This window comes from Pistacia vera, unplaced genomic scaffold (assembly GCF_008641045.1).
Source record: "Pistacia vera cultivar Batoury unplaced genomic scaffold, PisVer_v2 Contig268, whole genome shotgun sequence".
NCBI classification, from domain to species: domain Eukaryota; kingdom Viridiplantae; phylum Streptophyta; class Magnoliopsida; order Sapindales; family Anacardiaceae; genus Pistacia; species Pistacia vera.
Window position 1 is genome coordinate 966,079 of NW_022196077.1, and position 20,503 is coordinate 986,581.

At 32.3% G+C, this 20,503-nt stretch overlaps 1 protein-coding gene and 1 pseudogene across 2 annotated transcripts; one reads left to right on the forward strand and one right to left on the reverse strand.

Annotated features, from left to right (window-relative positions):
* Positions 1–1,866: 1,866 nt before the first annotated feature.
* On the reverse strand, positions 1,867–7,266 carry LOC116133321 (annotated as a pseudogene).
* Positions 7,267–11,839: 4,573 nt separating this feature from the next.
* LOC116133263 (secreted RxLR effector protein 161-like) lies at positions 11,840–13,186 on the forward strand. Of its 2 annotated transcripts, none has more exons than XM_031418970.1 (2): positions 11,840–11,981; positions 12,236–13,186. In XM_031418970.1, exons 1-2 carry the CDS (start codon positions 11,950–11,952, stop codon positions 12,498–12,500), a joined length of 297 nt encoding a protein of 98 aa, XP_031274830.1. In that variant the 5' UTR covers positions 11,840–11,949; the 3' UTR covers positions 12,501–13,186. The 2 variants fall into 2 exon arrangements, 1 of the variants encoding a protein (XP_031274830.1); XR_004128518.1 differs by lacking the exon at positions 11,840–11,981 and adding an exon at positions 12,066–12,158.
* The last annotated feature ends 7,317 nt before the right edge of the window (positions 13,187–20,503 follow it).

Sequence of the window (20,503 nt, forward strand, 5' to 3'; positions counted from 1 at the left end):
AGCTGTTTCGGCTTCTGCGAAGAAGGGCTCAAGCGAAAGTAAGGAGTATTAAACCCTACCGGTGAGGGGTACAATGTCATTTTTGTTTGGTTGAGACTTGGGGGACTTTTACTACTTTTGGGTGTAAATGTAATAATATTGTATTTTGGGACCTTGTGGGTTCGATAACTCTTTTTTTTTTTTTTTTTAACTCGGTTGGAATTAAATTCTTGAGCTGAAAACGGTCCAATTGAATGGTTTGTTTTTTTTTTTTATTGTTTAGTACAATAATAATAAAGATATAAATATATTATTTCATTTAATTTTATAAAAATACTATATAATAATCAGAAATCATAGCAATTTGAGAAAAAATTGTGGGTTGAACTTTTGAAATATTTTGTAGTATTTTATTAAAAAATTATATAGAAAATATCTATGTCAACATTCACTATTATCTGACGAAAGCTTTGGTGCCAGTGATGCTAATTGAATAGGTTGCAATTTCTGTTCAATGGCAGTCCGAAAATGATTTCCTTCATAGCTAATTCTAATAATATATAATATAACTAGACACGGATCACGTATTACACGAATATGTTTATTCAATATTTTTGAAATAGTTTGTAAACAATTATTCTAATAAAGAAACTAATTAGATTAAAACTAATAATTATTAAATAATACAAATTTTAAAGTAAATAAAAATTAAATATATAATTGTGTTAAGATAAAATTAATAATATACATATATAATTATTAATATGAATATAAATAGATGTCATAAATCATTTATCCAATTATTAAAATGGAGTAATTGTAAAGCTATAAAATAGATATGAGAGACTAATTCCAATCTTTATATGTTTTTGTTTGATTTTTTAACACACTTATATATCATTATTAATACACATCAATGTATCAAAATGGTTAAACTTTTGAAATGCTAAGCAATGTACCGTATGATTATTATTAATACTCATCCCACGTGTAAAGATAGAACAATTAATAGATATCCAATAAACTTCAACTCTAATTGGTTAATTAAAGAGATACCAAAAAGTCGTGAACTTAGAGATCCGCTTTTCCAATGTATTATACCATTTAACTCTAGCAATTTACAAGGTTTGATTTCGATGGCTATGACAAATAAGTAGATGTTAAGCCTTAGTTGCAATTTTTGATGAATTTTGTAGTGAATCAATGATTCATAGAACTCAAAAAACTTAGAAGAAATATATCGAAGTGTTTTGGCTTTAACTCACATTTCTTAACGATTTAGTGTCCCATTATCAGTTCCAAACTTTCATTATGAATAGTATCAGCATAATCGTTCCATTCTTTTTCATATTTTTATATTAAAATCCAAGTTTTAAGATGGATTAAGCAACAACAATCTAACAGCTGTAGTCTGTTTTATCAATAAGGCTTACGTCGAAGATGGGAGAAATATGATCTACTTATTCTATTATGCATTCTTTTAAGTTTTCACTTATTATTTTTAAAAATTTACCTTTAATGGGACTCACAAAAGAATTGATAGGTTTATATAACACACTCTGATTTGCATTGCTTAAGTTTGATATAGAGCTCAGGCTTGATTGCTCCTTTGTTCTTAATGGTAACAATGTTTTAACATGTAAAACAACGAAAAAATGGTTTTGGCTTGAAGTACTTTGCTTTCCAGTTTACATCTAAAAAAAGTTGAATCCATATGACAGACATACCATGAAAATAAAAAAATGAATAGAAAATAAATAAACGGAGTACTTGATTAAAATAAAACAAATACCAAAAATATTACCAGCATAATTCTTTGAGTCTCCAAGGAAGATTCCTGTGCGGCACCATTTTGAGAAAGCTTAGGTGCTGTCGGCTTCCCTCATATCAAGGAATGTCTCTGCATTCGAGTGCCTCCAAGAACACCATGCACTCTACCAAGAAGCTGCTCTTCAATGATTCAAAAGCAATCCAACCTCTAGCTGCTCCATTGCATTTACATTGTACATGAAAAAACCATAAAAGATCAAAGCTATCCCAGCTGTGTTCGCACCAATTTCAACAAAGTCTCATAGCCTTTAGTGTTAATTGGTGTCAACTCAACGCTAACCAACTTCTCCAAAATCTTCCAATTGCTCCTCGTTAGTCAACCACTAGCAAAACCATTAGCAGTAGCTGCCAAATGCAAGATGTCATGTGTGAGAAAACTGCTAATATTAATAGAAAATAGCATACCCACCAATCTCTATAGAAATACAGCATTCTGTGTCTGCAGTTTTCCTGCAAAACTTTCATTCTAATATATCAGAGCAAAGAGCAAGATAAACACCAGCAATCATATAATCTCACGAAGGGAAGAATTGTACCCCAGTTAGGTTGTCCAACTCTCTGGTAGTTCTTCCCTATGTCAGCACTGTTCAGATATAATATGATGAGATACAAAGTACACTACCAGACTACCACTTAACAGGATAAAAAGGTAGAAGTCTAAGTAAAAGTAACAAAAAGCATGGTGCAATTTTTACACCAGATTTGATAAATGCTTCACATATGGTGCAAACTGTTGAAGCAACATTAATAATCCATTTTACATAACATAAAATTGACATAACATAAGTGAAGCCACTTCAAAGTATAAAATCTTAATTACTCAGCGGCATAAGCAGGATGATTAAAACGACAATTGCTTCCAAACCACACAACCCTGTCTATGGTAAAAGACAATTTGGCTCACCCGGGGATCTGGATATGGGCTTTGATTGAGCCACACACACCCTTTGATTATCATGAATTTTCAACCACCATATTGCTTCTGCAAGGCCAGGATAAGCACAAATCAAGTTCATGCTTTCAGATCAGATCCATCACATTATGAAAATTTCACTTCTCAAACAATACCAAACATCAAGGAACTAAAAAACTCAATTCAATGAAATTTTCAACTAAATTAAGGCCATCAACGAAAGCTAACACACAAAACTTCACATGCATTGCATTAAACATAGTTGTGAAGAAAAAACCGAAATCATCAAACCTCTTCATCTATAATGAGAGGACAAAGGATTTAGAATCAATTGAAATCCAAATATCACAATAAATAGAAATGAATGATAAAACCTAATAAATAAAAGTTACAAACATCGGAACTAAACAATTCACATCAAAACATTCAAAATAAATTTAATTCAAAACCTATTTATGCATTGCATCAACTAACGCAGATACTAAATACTAAAAATCCACATGGGAGGAAACCACTACCTGTAATGAAAGTTCCAAAATCTAACCTTAACAATACAAAAAACACATTGCAAAAAAGTTGATCACAGCAAAAAGAATCAACCCATGATCACCAAAAGATAAACAATCATATTAATTAATGAAAAAACTAATCAGATCCCCATATTGTCAACCAAAAAAGTGCACCAGAAATCTAACTACCTCCAATGTTGTTCCCCAATTCAACATAAAACATATCATATCAAGCAAAAAAATCACCATAAATCCAAATTCTGGAAAAACATAACATGCATTGAAAACAATATTAAACCTTTATTTATTAAAGTAACATTTATAACTTAACATCCAATCAGCTATACCATTAGTTTTGATAATTGTGATGAGATGCCTTAATGAAACTGATGTCAAAATATAAGAAATGGTTTTTACTCACCTGAACTTCAATATGGATTGCACTGGGCCAAAGATCTCATCTAGTGCTATCAACATATTGTCCTATTTTATTAAAATGTAATCAGCATGTTAGATATAATGATATGAAAACTGATACAACAAGTGAAGTGAGGATTTATAATAAGAGGCGTGGGAAGAAGCAACAGGGAATCAATTGTGATAAAGGGAGCAACTAAAGTGTGAAGAGAAGAAAAAGGTGGAGTGGACAGGTGGTGACAGATGAGTGGCTGAGAGTTGAATTCTGTTAGGGAAGGAAATGAATAAAAGGGAGCAGCAGAGTTTGAAAAGGCATCAAGAGAGAATTTAGTGAAAGGGGAGGTAGCTGGCCCTCGAAGTCCAGCGTATTAGTTTCCATTTATTTTCATTGTTTGTTAATTGAATTCTGGTGTTGAGATATAGTTTATCCATGAATGTAATTCTGAACTTTTCCACGGAATATATACATTGAGGTTCTGGATGTTTCAAGATGTTTACAATTAATTGTGGAATACTCTGGTGTTGGTAATTTGTGGATGGTTGAGTAGTAAAACGGAGTAGGTTCGCATCAAAAACACATGGGTAGAGGAAATTATAGGAGATAAATGAATAGTACCTGAACATTTGAGAAGACAGCAGGCTGAACGAAGTATCCTTTGGTGCCAAATCTGTCACCTCCACATTCAAGGGTTGCATTGCTTTCAATGCCTGGCCTTATGTACCTAAGGACCTTCTGGAACTACTCTGAGTTGATCTGAGAGTTTGATAGGGTTCATTGGAGGTATCAATTTGCAACTCAAGTACCTGATGTAAATTTATAGTTGCATTGAATTGGATGAAGAGGACATATATGTATAGTTTTCTCAAAACTGCAGATCAGAATTAGTATGCAGTTGTAGGGAGAGCATAATTTCCATTTGAATGAAAGCAAAGGCATATTAGTAGTCTTAGTGTTATGCACTCTATGAAACCATAGTCAGTCTGAAGATACTATGAATGGACCCTCTCGGTACTGACTTTTGTTGTGTAGCAGTACTGACAGTTAAGATGAGAAACCTGAGCCCTAGAGAAACTTCTATGAGACTATTTCAGAGTGTCTACCACACAGCATATGAATATACCTTGTTCAATATCCTTCTTGAAGGGATCACCAATAATACGTTTAATGGCACGTGCCTTTGACATATACACGTTTGTATACATAAGTACGGGACCCAGCCTAACAACATTTTCCCTACAGGCAGCAAATTTTTTATATTTTTAATGTGCTCAAATGCTGCAAATTAGCTCTATGCAGAAAATTTCATAAAATAACCTGCTTAAAGAACAAAGCAAAGTGCGCTAGCTCCACAGCATGGTCAATGTCAGCATCTTCGCACATTATAAAAGGTGATTTCCCTCCAAGCTCTAAGGTCACTGGCTTAAGATTGCTTTTTGCAGCCAATTAAGAACAGTCTGACCAGTTTCAGTAGATCCTGTGAAAGCATGCTGCAATAGTAGTGGTGATGGTATTAATCACTCGTATTCTAAAAACCATGAGATAATGAACCATGACTAAGCTTATAATAAAATAATGCCCAATGTAAGTAGCAAATGCTCAGATTGGGTTCCAAAAGACCAGGTCGATTTGTGTCCACATAATTGATTAGGTTATCAACTCATCAAGCTATTAGATTCAACACTTAACACCGTTATGCGTATAGAAATGATGAGCAAGGATATTAAAGCTCAATATATACCTAGTCCATATCCATATGGTTGGCAAGAGGCGCACCAGCGGTTGGACCATAGCCAAAAACTATATTCAGAACACCTGGGGGAGGACCAGCCTGTGAAATGATGCCATTTTGCTTAGAAGCTCAAAAACCATTGTAAAGTGACAACAGGAAAATAAAAAAAATCATGCGGAACAATAATATAGGTAGAGGAATTGCAATATCCCAATTTATTAACTCATATTTAGCATCTTCTTTCATGTTTCATTGGCAATGCATAACAACCATCCATAGTAAGACACTTTTTTCTGATTGCTTACAATTGTTTGAGCATCCCTTGATTTAGAGTGTAATGAGCAAGAAGGTGACCACTTCTTAAATATGATCACATAAACTCCTTGATGAAGATAATATACTATAAATATTTTAAATTCTACCTCATGGAACAGCTTCACTGCATTAAGTGCAGTCAAAGGTGTTTGCTCAGCAGTCTTTAGAACAATAGTATTACCACATGCTAGAGCGGGTCCAACTTTCCAAGCAAACATGATAAAAGGAAAGTGCCATGGAATAATTTGGCCAGCAACACCAATTGATTCATGCAATGTTTGAATATGATAGTTTCCATCGCCAGGAACCGTCAGCCCATGGATCTCATCCAAACATAATAACAAATTATTTGAAAAAACAAATCCTAAAATAGAAACCCTAAAATTAGCAAAAAGGAAAAAATAAGAACCTCTCCAGTATGCCTGGAGGGAAAATGCAGCATCACTGATTGAAACAAATACACGATGCAGAATTGTCCAGAACCTCAGCATGCCTATAATCTAAAATTTCAATCTGACCAGCCCTCAGAAACACCTTTGTCTTTCCTATCTACAAGAAAAAAGAATTAAAAAATGAAAAAAAAGTATTAATAATCACTTTAAGCAACGGAAATACTATAAGCCCGCAAAAGAATATGTATCAAGACCAGGATTACAATGATAAAAGCTAAATAGCACCTTCTACAGGAAGCATACCTGAAAGTTTTGAAGATTTAACTTTTGGAAGATTTTCTCTGTTAGAGCTTACAAAAACATAAGCAAATAAATAACGAACATTACCTGAAATTTGCCCAGACTCCACTTCAATTCTTTTTCTCTTGCCGTTAACCCAAAACCCATAAACCTAATCATAATCAAATAAATAACGAACATTATCACCAAATGAATTCCAAAACTGAGCAAAGCATGCAAAAAATACACATACTGAATTCAATTCACAAACCTCTCACCAAAAAAGCATTGACAACTTCACTAACTTGTTTCTGCCCATTAAAAGTAGCAAAATATAAGTAGGAAATTGTGCATTATCAAAATTAAGAGCGAAAAAGAGAGATTTTACCTTATCAATTCTATTTTATATAAAATTAAATGGCATAATTCAAACCTGTCCCTGTAACTACAAACAGTATTGAATTACATTAACAGTGAAAATATATTTGCATGAATTCTCATTAATCAACTACTTCCAATCAAACAAAGATGTCATCACTTGTGCTAGCACATCTGTTGTTGACAAAGGAAAAGATATAAATTTTGGCGCTTTATGGGAATCGCCAGAAAACAAATGCCACTAAGAAAAAAACAAAAGAAGAAGTAAAAATAAAATGAAATTGAATAACGAAGAAGAAGAGAAGCACTAAAGTAATACCTCTGTAACTGCATTTTCTAAGAAGAGCCAAGATAATATGACGTGTAGAATCATCTGCTTTTACCAATAGAACTCTAAGAACCATCCTCGGCAGAAATCTTTCCCACCTAACCACCTCAGACGAGCCATCCTTCTTAGTCTCGTTCTTCTCTGTCTCCAACTCCATTTTCATTGCTTCTTCACTGCTCAAAACCACTTCACCCATTCTCATAAACCTTGCTTTTCACCACAAAACAAACACAAATACTAAAAACAATGACCCTAATTTCTTGGTAAAAATAACCATAGAAGCAAATGAATAACAAAAAAATGTTTTGTAAATAGAGTTCAGCAAATGTTCTCTGCAAAGTCTCTCTTAGTAACCAGCAAAAACTGAACAAAATCGCACAGTTAAAATCACATTTGGAGTAAATAAGGTTACAGAAAGAAAACGCCCTGACTTACACCGGTAATCCACGCACGTGATTAAACAATAAATATTTTTCTAGTGAACGAAGATGGAAAACCGTTCACTTATATGGACTCCCGTCTATATTATATGGACGGAGATCCATTTACTACGGACAAACATTCCCAGTTAAAAGACGTCCATCTATAAGTAAAATGAAATAATTTTTTTTATAAAAATTAGGGACTCTTGTCCATATTACATGGACGGGGTCTATTTACTACAGACAAACGTCCCCCAATTAAAAGACGCCCGTCCATAAGTAAAATAAAATAACTTTTTTTTTATAAAAATTAGGGATGGCTATTCATCCGTTATGGATAACCGTCCTTTCATTTTAGATAGACGCCCGCAAATAAGGGATGTCATCTTTAACCAAAATATAAAAATAAAAAAAAATAAAAATTTTGGAGACAGCCATCCATAAATTTAGTACAGAATGGACGCCCGTCCATTATTTTGGTTTTTATACAGTGAGTGCGAGAAACCATGCATGCGAGGCTAAACTGTATGATATTCAAACGACGGTGCCTTTGAAAGAGCACAATAAACTGTAATATCGTCCTTTGAAGCTTGGTACCTAATATGAGCAACACAGCAAAATGCTTAAAATTCTTCAGGTGAAAGTAACCATCATTACCATCACTATTCTTGGGAGCACACAGACAAATATACGGCAAAATAGAACTCACCCAGTAATATAACTACGAGTCAGAAGGTACTCATCAAGTTTCTTCAAACCAGAGGCTGAGTTAAGATCACCGAACACGACTGCCATCTTCAGCAATTGAGGTTTTTTCTGGAACTACAATCATAGAAATCAAAACTTAAGCATTCATTTCCTTTACTCGAACCATAAATTTTGAGAAACTAAAACTTATAGCAACATTAAGCTATCTCCAACAGAAACTATCCTTTTTAGTTGCTTTAAACACTGAAAACTTAGAAAAATTAACCTCAAAAAAAAAAAAACTTTTTAATCAGTAAAATTAATAAAGTGGTACAGAAGATCATAAGAGCTCTTGTCTCTTTGATAACAAATAAACATACAGCAACCTTAACCAGAGGATAAATTATTATTCGAACAAATCTTCAATTGAGTATTGAAAATTTTGATTTTTCATGCAAGTAAAACTAAACCATTGATTAACCGTACTCAAAAGTGATCTGGACTGGAGTCCGTCTCACGACGACGTCTCATGAATGATTTTTCGAAATACATAATGGTCACCATTTGGCCCCAGGTTTACCTCTTTGTCATCATAAATTGGGCTGCCATACATTTTTGATGTTGGCTTTGGAGAGAGTCGCTTGTGGTTCTTCCTGCCACTGAACCAAAAAGGTGGTAAGGGAGAGGCAATTTGGTGTTTGGTCAAGTGCCCAGCATTATCAGACCCCAGCGGACTCTGACCCAAATCAATCCACAATGAGTTGTCTGACGACTCATCTTCACTGAAAACTGGACTTTTCATTACTTCCCCGACAGAGATACTCTCAGTTTCCCTAAATATGGTGCTTGTTCCATCCCTGTCAAAACTATTATCCTGATCCATTTCCGTATCAAATACATCTCTCACCTGAGCAGATGTGAATGCACCAGAAAAGGCTGGCAACTGAGAACCTGGGCGAATCTCAAATGGTTTATCACCATTCACAACAACCTCATTATCTTCAACTCCAGTCAATCTATCCAGATCATCAACAGAATCACTAAGAAGACGAAGAAGAAGAAAAGCGCAGATGGGGAATGAAGACGAAGAAAAAGAGGGGAGATGGGGAACGAAGACGAAGAAGAAGAGGGGCTTGCTATTTTTGTTTAGAATTTTTTTTTTAAAAGAATGGATGGCGTTCCCGTCCGTTCCCCTGTCCATAACCATAATAACGGACGGACGGCCGTCTCCAAAGTTTATTTTTTCCTTTTTTATTTTCATATTTTAGTTATAGATACGTTTTCTTTATTTGTGAATGTCCGTCCAAAATAAAGGGACGAGTTATCCATAATGGATAAATGACTGTCTCTAATTTTTATAAAAAAAAATTATTCTATTCATCCGTAGTAAATGGACCCTGTCCATATAAAATGAACGGGAGTCCATGTAAGTGAATGGCTATCCATATTTGATGGATGACCGTTCACTAGAAAAATATTTATTGTTTCACTACGTATCTGGATTACTGGTGTAAGTTAGGGGGACATATAGGCTGGTACACATTTTCGGTGCAAAAACCCTGGTGTCCATAGCTTTATTGCTCCTTAGAGATTAATTTCAAACCAATTAATGGAATTGCAAAAATAATTTATTTTGTTAAATATTTGTTGCCATTTCATGTTGAAGTTAATACACAATTTTTTGAAATCCAAATTTTCTATCTATCAATCTATTTGAATAAATTTGATAAACTTTAAAAACTACATAAGTTTTGAAATTCATTTATATGATTCAACGGATTTGATTTTCTCATTCCAATTTAAAACAAAAAACATATTGAAATAGAAAAAAGATGACATACATATAATATTATAATTACAATTCAACAATGGAATCGTGGGAGAAAATCAATGACAAAGTAGAAGTAGGAGGTCATCCACATTTTATGTGGAATTTCACCAGAGAGTTTATTAATTTATTGAAATCAGATAAATGCAATGGGGGGAGTTAAATGATATTTTATCGGGTCTATATTGTATATATTGGAAACTATGAGGGATTTTTATAAAATATTTCCCAAATCTATAAGTCATTCAACAGTACCCGCCTTTCCCCCAATTTTGAAATCCCTAACACCATTTTATTTCATTTCGATTTTATTGCGTCGCCTAGATTCCTTCTCTTCCCCGTCGTCGCCGAGCTCCTTTACCGTTGTCTCCTTTCTTTTAGGTCTTCAGCGTCCAGAGATCGCACTTGACATTGAAAAGCTTCAGATGCTGTTGTTGTTCAAAAAGGAAGCGACTATTCTAGTTGAGAGCTCGTTTTTTTATCATAAGAGCCCAGTGGAAGCAGTGAAAAAAGTTGATGTTGTAATTTGCACAATGTCTCGGGTTCATTTATGGAGCCACAACATTTTGTTCCAACTGAAGCTTTGTGGAGGCGATCAAAGAAGCTGGAAATGTTAAGGTACGATTGTTATTTGTTGGTTATCGAGATATGTTCTTGACCTAATAAGTTGTTAGCTTTAGCTGTGGAATTTTTATTGTAATAGAAGCAATTAACATATTCTACGCCATTGAAATTGTATTGCTTCTAATTAAGAATATAATATATTATGATCCGAATTCAATCCCTTTGTTTCTGATTAATTATATGAAAATTTGATTAAAAAATTTATGCCAATGAATGACTAACCTAGATATATTTTATATGCACTTATGGTGTTCTTAAAAGATGTTCTGTAGAATTTATTTGTTCGATAAATAATGATGCAATGTTTTTAGAATTTGTAACCTCTTGCTACTGTAGGATTTATTTGTCATGCTTTTGTGCCAAAGCTTTCTATGCCTTCGACTCATTGTAGGATTGATGCTTTTATGAGAAGTGACTAGAATTGTTGTGCTCGTAAACTTCTTTCTGCGTATACAGAAGGTGAGTCTTTTGATGTGCTTACACTTGAATTTTTTTTTTTTTAAAGAATTGCATCAGCTTATCTTAACTTACTCTGGATGAGTTTTTGAATTGGATCAGCTTATCTTAATTAGTCTGGATGGGATATTTTTGAAGTTTTTGAATTGGATTGTTTTGATTCTTTTTCTGTCATGTATGGTGAAAAAATATTTGTTATCATGTACTTCAAATATTAATTAAGATTTTTTATCTGTTCAGTTTAGGATTACATCTGACAAACATGATGCCTCCATCTTTTTGCTTTTGTTACATAGGACAAAATTCTGATATGAGTTGTTTCTTCAGTTTTAAGTATCTTGAGAGTGCTGTTAGGGGTTAGTTTGTAATTGAGCTCTTCTTCTATGGTGAGTAGTAGAAAACTATAGATTATGATACATAAGACAGGATTATGGTGAGTGCTACAGTTTTGCTTATTTTGAGATAGCTCTGAGGATTCAAGAGTTCAGTTTGTATGGAAGTTTTTGTCTGTGGTGAGTAGTAAAAAAGTGGTGAGATACTAATTAAATTTGAAATAACAGCAGTAGCATTCCAAATGGATTAGAACAACATTTGTGGCTAGATTATTATTGGTAAGTTTCAAAGTTAAAAGCAATAGACTTATTTTAAGCATAGGAGATTTTCAAATCAAATGGTATCAAGTGCCTTTTTTTTTTTTTGTCATGCCTTTAGGTGCGTACTCCATACTATTATTTTTCACTTAGCGGGAAATATTTAAACATTAATATAGTTTTGTGGAATCTGAAGCTTTTATATCTTGCTGAATTTCCTGTACATGTGATCAGGCTAAATTGGTGGTTGTAATGAAACACTTAGATAGTTAATGGAAATCTATGGACTGGTTCACGCATCCAGGTATGTATTTTCAAGTATGTAAGTTGTATCTGCATTAATTACTTGAGCTATTAATATGCGATAGATTTGATTACATAAGTGCCGTATCTTAGAAAGTCCTTATTGGTGATATCGTTGGTGTAAAATGAAGAAAATTGAAACAACATCGCATTGAATTTGTCTTTCATTTGTTTAAAGGTAAGAAGTTTAATGATCAAGGAATTTGGTGTGTTGATACAAGAATTATTGCTGATGCAGTGTTGAAACCCTTGCAGTGTTGTTGATGTAGTATTGATGGGTTTGATATGTATCGCTGATTATGGTCTGACATTACAATCTGGAGGAGAATTAAATCTTGAAGGGTATGTGGATGCTGATTGGGCCAGGATTTTCCATCCTCGTTCTACTGGTGGCTATTGTTTATATCTTGGCTCCAATCTAGTTCAATGGAGTTCCAAGAAACATGTTGTTGTGCTCTCATCCACTGAAGCTGAATATCTGGCACTTGCACAGGCTTCTACTGAGGTTGCGTGGATGTAAAATCTGTTTTAGGAACTCAATATCTCTGTCACTGCCACTCCCATACTTCGGTGTGATAACACTAGTGTTGGTGCACTAGCTTCTAATCCAGTCTTCCATGCTCGCACAAAACACATAGAGATTGATGTTCATTTTGTGCGAGAAATGGTTGCCTCTAAACGTCTGACTGTTCAATATGTCTCTACTGAGTTTCAAACGCTGATCTTCTCACTGAGCCACTCTCCGGTCCTTAGTTTCAGCGGTTACGAGATCATCTCACCATTCTTCCTATTGTAGGTGTTTCTACTTCCCTCTTCTTTTAATCCTGATGAGTCTTCTTTGTCCTCCTCAAATGCAAGTTCAGTCTGAGGGATGATGTTATCAGTCATCCAGAACTTGCTTTGAGGGACGACAAGAAGTTTAATGATTAATAAGAAGTTTAAGTAAGGAATTTGGTGTGTTGATACAAGAATTGTTGCTGATGTAGTGTTGAAACACTTGCAGTGTTGTTGATGTAGTATTGTTGGGTTTGATATGTGTTGCTGATGTAGTGTTGAAATGCTTGAAGTGTTGTTGATGTAGTATTGATGGGTTTGATATGGATTATGATGTAGTGTTGAAATGCTTGAAGTGTTGTTGATGTAGTATTGATGGGTGTGATATGTGATTGCGGATATAGTGTTGAAATGCTTGAAGTGTTGTTGATGTAGTATTGATGTGTTGATATGTGATTACTGATGTAGTGTTGAATGCTTGAAGTGTTGTTGATGTATATTGATGGGTCTGATATGTGATTACTGAGTAGTGTTGAAACTTGAAGTGTTGTGATGTAGTATGGAGTCTGATATGTGATTCTGATGCAGTTGTTAGTGTGTTGATAAGAAGATTGAAGTCTTGTGGTGTATGTATAGAAATTGAAGTATTTGTGTTTAATTGCTACTGCAATTTGGTATTTTTGATAAGAGTTGAAGGATTGATTAAGGAGATTGAGTTCTGTGGTATGTTGATAGAAGTTAAAGTATTGGTGAACCTGATGTGTATTGCTACTGCAGTGTTGGTGTTTTTTTTTTATAAGAGTTGAAGAGTTGATTTTTTTTTAATGTGGTTGGTATTACTGATGTGTTTAGTATTTTGTTATAGAAACTGAAGTACTGGTATTTTTGTGATGGAAGTGTTGGTGTCTTTCTTTGGCTAAGTCTGAACAATTTAAGTTTGCTTGAGGGACGTTTTAAGGCCATGAGCAAGCTGCACTCAAAATTAATCCAAAGAGGACTAATGCTGCTGTTAGTAAAAGGGAACTGACGTTAAAGAAATGAAGCCTTTGTTTTTGTACTCTGTTAATTGGCAAACTTTGGTTAAAAGAAGTTGTTCTGACTTCAGAAGGAAGAGTTCGGTTGTAAGTAAATAGTGCAGAAATGCAGTTGATCCACGACAATCTTTTTTCTATTGTGTTAGTTTTCTGTACAATCAACGATCAAGATCCTTTTTCACTTGGATCACATCTTTGTACATAGAAGGCTGTTTTTATGTTGAATGAAGTAAGAAGAAGATTCTCTGTTTTTAATTGATAGTGTATGTTCTTCTCTTTTGATTCCTAGGGTTTGGTTACTACAATTCAGAATAAATCTTCACAAAGGGGGTTGTGAGTCTTACGGTAGTACTTCTTCTGTTGCATATTTCTACCACTTGGTTTCGGTTTGTTAGCTGCTCAACCTGGAAAAAATTCAGTTTGTATATCATATCAATTTGGCAGGGTTAAAGGTAATTGTAGTTGTGAAATTTTATTTTCTACACATCAAAGAAGAGTTTGATGTAAAGCTTGATTTTGGCTTTAATAATTCAAATGTGACATAAAAGTATATTGGTTTTTCCTCATGCCAAATACTTTTTTGTCTGGAAGTACTATATTTTTAAATATTTTATTTTTGCAGGTTACTATCATTTGGAAATGCAGCAGTTGGGCTTTTATCCTTATGCTCATGTGAAGTGTATTTTACTGTACCCGAGGTGATTGGTTTCCCCATGACTGATATTTTCAAGGCTGAGCATACACAAGCGAAATAATACTGATGTGATGACAAATTTATGAACCCAACAGAGTCCCGATTGCCTTGATGCTGTACAACTTCTTCTTGTACCAACTATCTTCAAGATTGTCAAATGAAACACTTGGTTAGTTTTCTCTCGTGTTTTTGTAATCAATTGTGTTTTTCTTTAAATCCAAGTTATTACATACAGATTATTAAAATCAACTTGGTTTGATATTAACCCAATGACTTAGAAAAAGTAAATTAAAATCAGCATGGTGGAGATTGCAGTGAGCTTCATTCCAGAGAGTTTGAGTTCTTTGCTTTTCCAAGAAAGAAAGCTGTTCAAAGGTGAGTATCTATTTGAAGTAATGTTTTATTTGAGAAAAAGCCAAGATGAGTCCAGTAGTACAGAAGTGGATTCAAATCCTTGTATGGTTTGATATTCAATTATTATGTAACGAAGAGCAATAAATTGATCATTAACATTATTAGAAATAATAAATTCGGGTTGATTGGCTAAGTTTTTATACCATGGATAATTCATTATATTTTGATTTTCTTCAGTTTATCAGCTGTAAAAAATAATATTATATCTTGTTTGCACAAAAGAATACGATAATATTAACAAAATTTTTATTGTGGAATTCACTAAAGAGTAACCACTTTAAACCTCTTTGTTTGACTCTTTTCATATGCTTTATAAAATAAAGATTATTTCTAAAATTTGTTTGTAAAATTAAATCAATTGTTTTGTGTCTCAATACTTCTTATTTATAAATAAAAAACAAAAAAATCATTTAAAATGTGAAGTGACGAAGAAAGATAATATCAACAGTGAATTTTCCATGAACTAGGAAATTACTGTTTCGGATATCATATTGATATGTTTTCTAATTAACATATATAGTACTAGAGAAATTTATCATAAATTTAATTGAAGAAGTGTTGGAAATACGCTTAGTGAATAATTCGAATTAAAATAGAAAATTAACAATAAGAAAATTAAGGGTACATATAATGCAAGGATATATTTTGATAAGGAAGAATAAAGCTTGTAAAATTGTTATGAGAAAGATCCATAAGACGTAATTGGTCTAACTCGCACAATTGCAGAGACAGTTCACCTTCCAAACTTTTCTTCGCCAAGATGAAGTAACGTAATTGAGAAAGCCTGCCAATCCAGTTTGAAAGGTTACCAGTGAAGAAATTATACCTAAGATCTAATGTCTCCAAAGAAAGGCTATAATAAAACGTATCATTGAGTTGTCCTTCTTGTTTATTTCTTGACAGGTGAACTTGTTGGATTTTAAAAGGTTGTAACAAGATGGTAAATACCTCGATATTAATAGTTTTTTAAAGGTCCAAAATTTCAAGAAAATTAAGTTTACAAAACTCCATTGGAATTGGACCTTCAAGATAGTTACTGGGCATTATAAAATCTACCAATTCTGCCATGTTTTCCAACCACCCTGACTTTACCACTAAAATGGTTGTCGCCAAGATGCAATCCTTCCAAAGAGCAATTAGACAAACTTTCTGGGATATTTCCGGTCAAGTTATTTTTATCCAATTGTAACCTCATCAAGTTTGTCAGATTAAAATTTTTAGTGAATAAGTGACCTTCCAAACTGTTGTTTGATAACGATAGCAGCTGCAATGAGAAGCAACCCATGACTTTCCAATGAGTTCATGTCACCAACAGAAGATGGAATGCTACGGTTAAACACATTTCTAGTTTATGATGTTCTCTAACAACCAATTCGGAAATTCTCCCTTTAAATTTATGTGAGAGAGATCAACTTCATCCAAGTCATATTGATGATAAAGAAATTTGGGAAATGTGCCACCATCTCCATAACCACCCAACATGAAGGAATTTATTTGGAATCGTGGTGCCAAAGAATGAGACTCAATTTCTTTATATATTTGGTTATTCTTACCATAGAACTTCTTGCGTTTCCAATGGTTGAAAAAAGGTTCAAGTGAAATTGGGATTTTGAAGTTATTGTATGACAGGAAAAGATATTGGATGGATATTAGATGTTTAAGGGCTGATAAGGAGATGCTTTCATTAATCCAATAGTTGAAGAGAAGTCAAATTCGCAGAGCACCAAGGCAAGGTACCCCTTAGGTCATTATTGTTCATATACAGCTCTTTTAGTTGCTTCAGCTTGCATAGACCTAAAAATACAATAAAACCTTTATTGACTAATGAATATAGAACCAAAATCATAAATTTATGTTGATGATAGCGGATAAAATAATTAATTACCTAGGTTGGGCAGTGTACCTGTGAGTCCACAAGTAGACAAAGATAAAATCTCAAGAGCAGCCATGGGTGTAATCATTTGGAAAAAGCTAATGTTGAATAAAAATNAAAAAAAAAAAAGTAACAAAATGTTATATTATAATCAATATTTGACATATTTTTTTGTGAAACAATAGTCGTTTACAATTTCTTAAAATATAAAAATTCGATAATAAAATAAAAGCAATATAATAAATAAACCCGTGCAACGTGCGGGTGTGCCATCTAGTTATTATATAATGACATAATGGTTATATATAATTGCATTAATAAATATAAGGATAAATTAGTAAATACACATATAAATTTTCTGTTTGGATTAATTAAATTATAAAAACAATCACAACTTCATTTTTTCTTTCTTTCAAATCATTCTCTATTTTACAATTTAAAAACCTAAAAATAGAACTAGTCTGTTTATTTGAAAATCAAGATTTAGAAGAATTTTTTTTTATAAAAAAAATTGAACTCAAAATTTAATTTTGGAAATTTAAAAAAATAATATACAGAACACAATAAATCTTTTTTTCCCAACAATTTTTAGTCAATAATGTCAAAAGTCATTAACATGAAAAAAATATTTTTCATTTTTATTTTAAAAAAATTATAAAAATAATTTTACAAAACTATTCTCCATACTTCTTTATATAAGAGTCTCACAAAAGTTAAAAGTCTCCTAATTAAAAGCTTTGAGACTGACAAATTGGTCAATCTCATTATAGCTCATGTCCAACTTTTTCAAAGAATGTAACCCAAGGAGAAGATTAACAATTTCAAAGGCTAAATTCTTTCATATATATAATTTTGAGTATAAAGATTTATGAATATTATCAAAAAAATTAGAAATTTACTAGCCATAGTATAAAGATTTATGAAATACAATTTTTTTCTTTTATAAAAAGAACTAGTATTAACCTCAAGAATTATATTTTTCTAATTAACTTTAGTAACGCTTTGGTCTTAATGGTTTCTAGTAATTAACTTTAGTCTTTCTTTCATAAAAAATAATTCTATTTTTCAAATTTAGAAAAATAAAATTGTTTGCTCGACAGTTTGAAAATCAAGATTCAGAATTTTTTTTTTTTTTTTAAAAAAAAAAAGAAAATTAAACTCAAGATTTAAGTTTCATAATTTTCAAAATAATATTTATAGTACTTACAAAATATTTTTTTTTTTTTAAATTACCCTACATTTTCAAGTTAAAATTGTCAAATGCATTTTATTTTAAAGATAATACTAAATATTCAAATTATACCTATTTCATTAATATGAAAACTGTTTTCAAATACACAATAGAATAATTGATTTTTCATTTTAATTTTAGAAAATGATAATGTAAAAATAATTTTACATAGTTGTGGGCATTACTTAGTATAACATTCTCAAAGATTGTTCTTTGTATTAGAAATTTGAGAGTTAGAAATAAAGTCATTAAATATTATTACTTAAGTTTGGTTATGGGTCTGTGTTGATGAAATGAATTGAATACTTCTAGAGTTGACAAATTTGTCAATCCTATTCCAGCCTATGTCCAGCTTCTCTAAGTTTTTCAAGGATTGTAATCTTGGTAAAAAATTAAACAAGCTTAATTAAAATTTGAGCATTAAGAATACATGAGGAACTTAATCAAGCTTACCTTGAACATCAACAGTTGCAGCCAAACCAACATTTACTAGATACAAAGATTTTAATATAGAGAGATTAGCCAAAGAAGATAATATGCTATTGTTGAGGTTGTTATAACTCAAATCGATAACCTCCAAGTTATTCAAAGTTGAAAATAGTCAAACAATTTTACAAGATTAAAATGTTTCATATATTTAATCTAAAAGGTACAATTGTATCGTAAATTCACCAAAAAAAAAAAAAAAAAAAAGTTGAAATTATGAGAATGAGAAACTAGCTAAATTACCTTGAACATTAATAAACCCATTCAAATTATTCAGTTGTATGTCCCAATAAGATGTTATTATAGGGAAGTGAACTAGTGAAGAATATATATTTATAATAATTTAAAATCTTAAATTCTACAATTTGATTTCATTAAAAATCTTCTAACAAGGTGAAAATGGGAATTTTCAACCCTTAAATGGCTTTGCAATCCTAATTGGTAATGTGTGTTCTCCACTCTTTTCAAAGGAGCGTGGAGGTCTGATACTGGTTGCTCTTTGGCTTATTATTCTATTTTATATACATTCCTAAAATATCCTTCCTTGTTTAGTTCATAACCCGTAAAAAAGTAGGTAATTGTGTGGGTGTTCTAGTAATTATAGTGAAACATTTTCTGCTAGCTTGGTTTTCAAAACTGAATCTGACAGGCACGAGATAATGAGTAGGCCTTTTGCTGGTTTTATAAATATTGAGATATTTTTTAACGGTTGTGATATTTTGTTTGGGACAAAATTGTGTGGCTGTGATCGAGAGCTTGTACTTGCTCCAAAGAAGCTATAAATTGTGATCAGGTCACAAATATTATTACTTATTACCTTTGGGGTTGACAAGATGGCCAACCTCATTAAGGCTCGTGTCCAACACTTTCAAAGAATGTAACCTAGGAAAAAATTAAACAATTTCACAAGGTTAAACTCTTATACATACACGCATAATTTAAAAGTCCAGTTACTAGAAATTCACAAACAATTAATGGTTGAAATTAAGAGAATGAGAAGCTGGCTTATTACCTTCAATATTAACGACTCCTTTAAATCTATTTTCACTTAGATACAAATACTTTAATGAGAATAGACTAGCTAGAGATGATAAGATGCTGTTGTTGAAGTTATTTCTGACTAAATTCAATTCCTCCAAATTACTCAACCTTGATAGCCTCTCGAAACCTACAAATACTTAATCATTTTCAAGCAAATGAATTGCTTCATGCATATTATCATATAATATATCACAAAATTATTCACAAAATATTGAAAACATAAACTAGTAATCATAAAATTAACAAGTCCATAAAATACGTTGAAATCCTTAAATAATGGTAAATGAGAGATTTTTGAGAAATTTGTAATAATATGAAATCATTTTATTAAAATCATATGGTACTAGCTAGATGCAAATAAATTTACAAGAAATTAATTATAAACCTAAATGTAGAAATAAATTAATTTGAAGGGAGGAAGACAATTGACCTTCGTTCTCAATACAACCAGCTATATTGTTGTCACTTAAGTTAAGGGATTGCAGTTGTTGGAAGAAAGAAAACAAAGAAGTATTTAGATATCACTCTCCCAAATTCCAATCCCTTACAACCAAAAGAGCGAGTTTGATGACTCTTCTAGTGTTGTTGTCACACATAACTTTTTCCCATCTACATCACTCTGAATTCTCCACCCAATTGTAAGGATAACCATTAAGATTAGGGAAGAAATGTTTAAGTTGCAAGAGAGCAGTTCTCTCTTCCTCCCAACACCCCTCTCCTCAAGAAACCAACATCATTACTAACAACACCCAAAACCACTTACAATCCATCTCTTAATACACTCAAGCTTTGTGACTCGCAACACACAACCTCTACGCTATTTATAGGAAGAGGCGCCACTTCTATTTGGATTTCCTTTTCTTTTCTATTAATAAGTTTTTTTTTTTTTCCTTTTTCTTTAATACTCTATATTTTATGTATTAATACTCTAATCAACTCTTAGTCTCTAAGCATCAAGATAGACATTTAATATCAG

Excerpts from the sequence above, each read along its gene's own strand:
- LOC116133263 (XM_031418970.1), top strand. The coding sequence starts at position 11,950 with ATGGAAATCTATGGACTGGTTCACGCATCCAG. Across the intron at positions 11,982-12,235 it reads GGACTGGTTCACGCATCCAG|TGTTGTTGATGTAGTATTGA; the intron begins GTATGTATTTTC and ends AAACCCTTGCAG.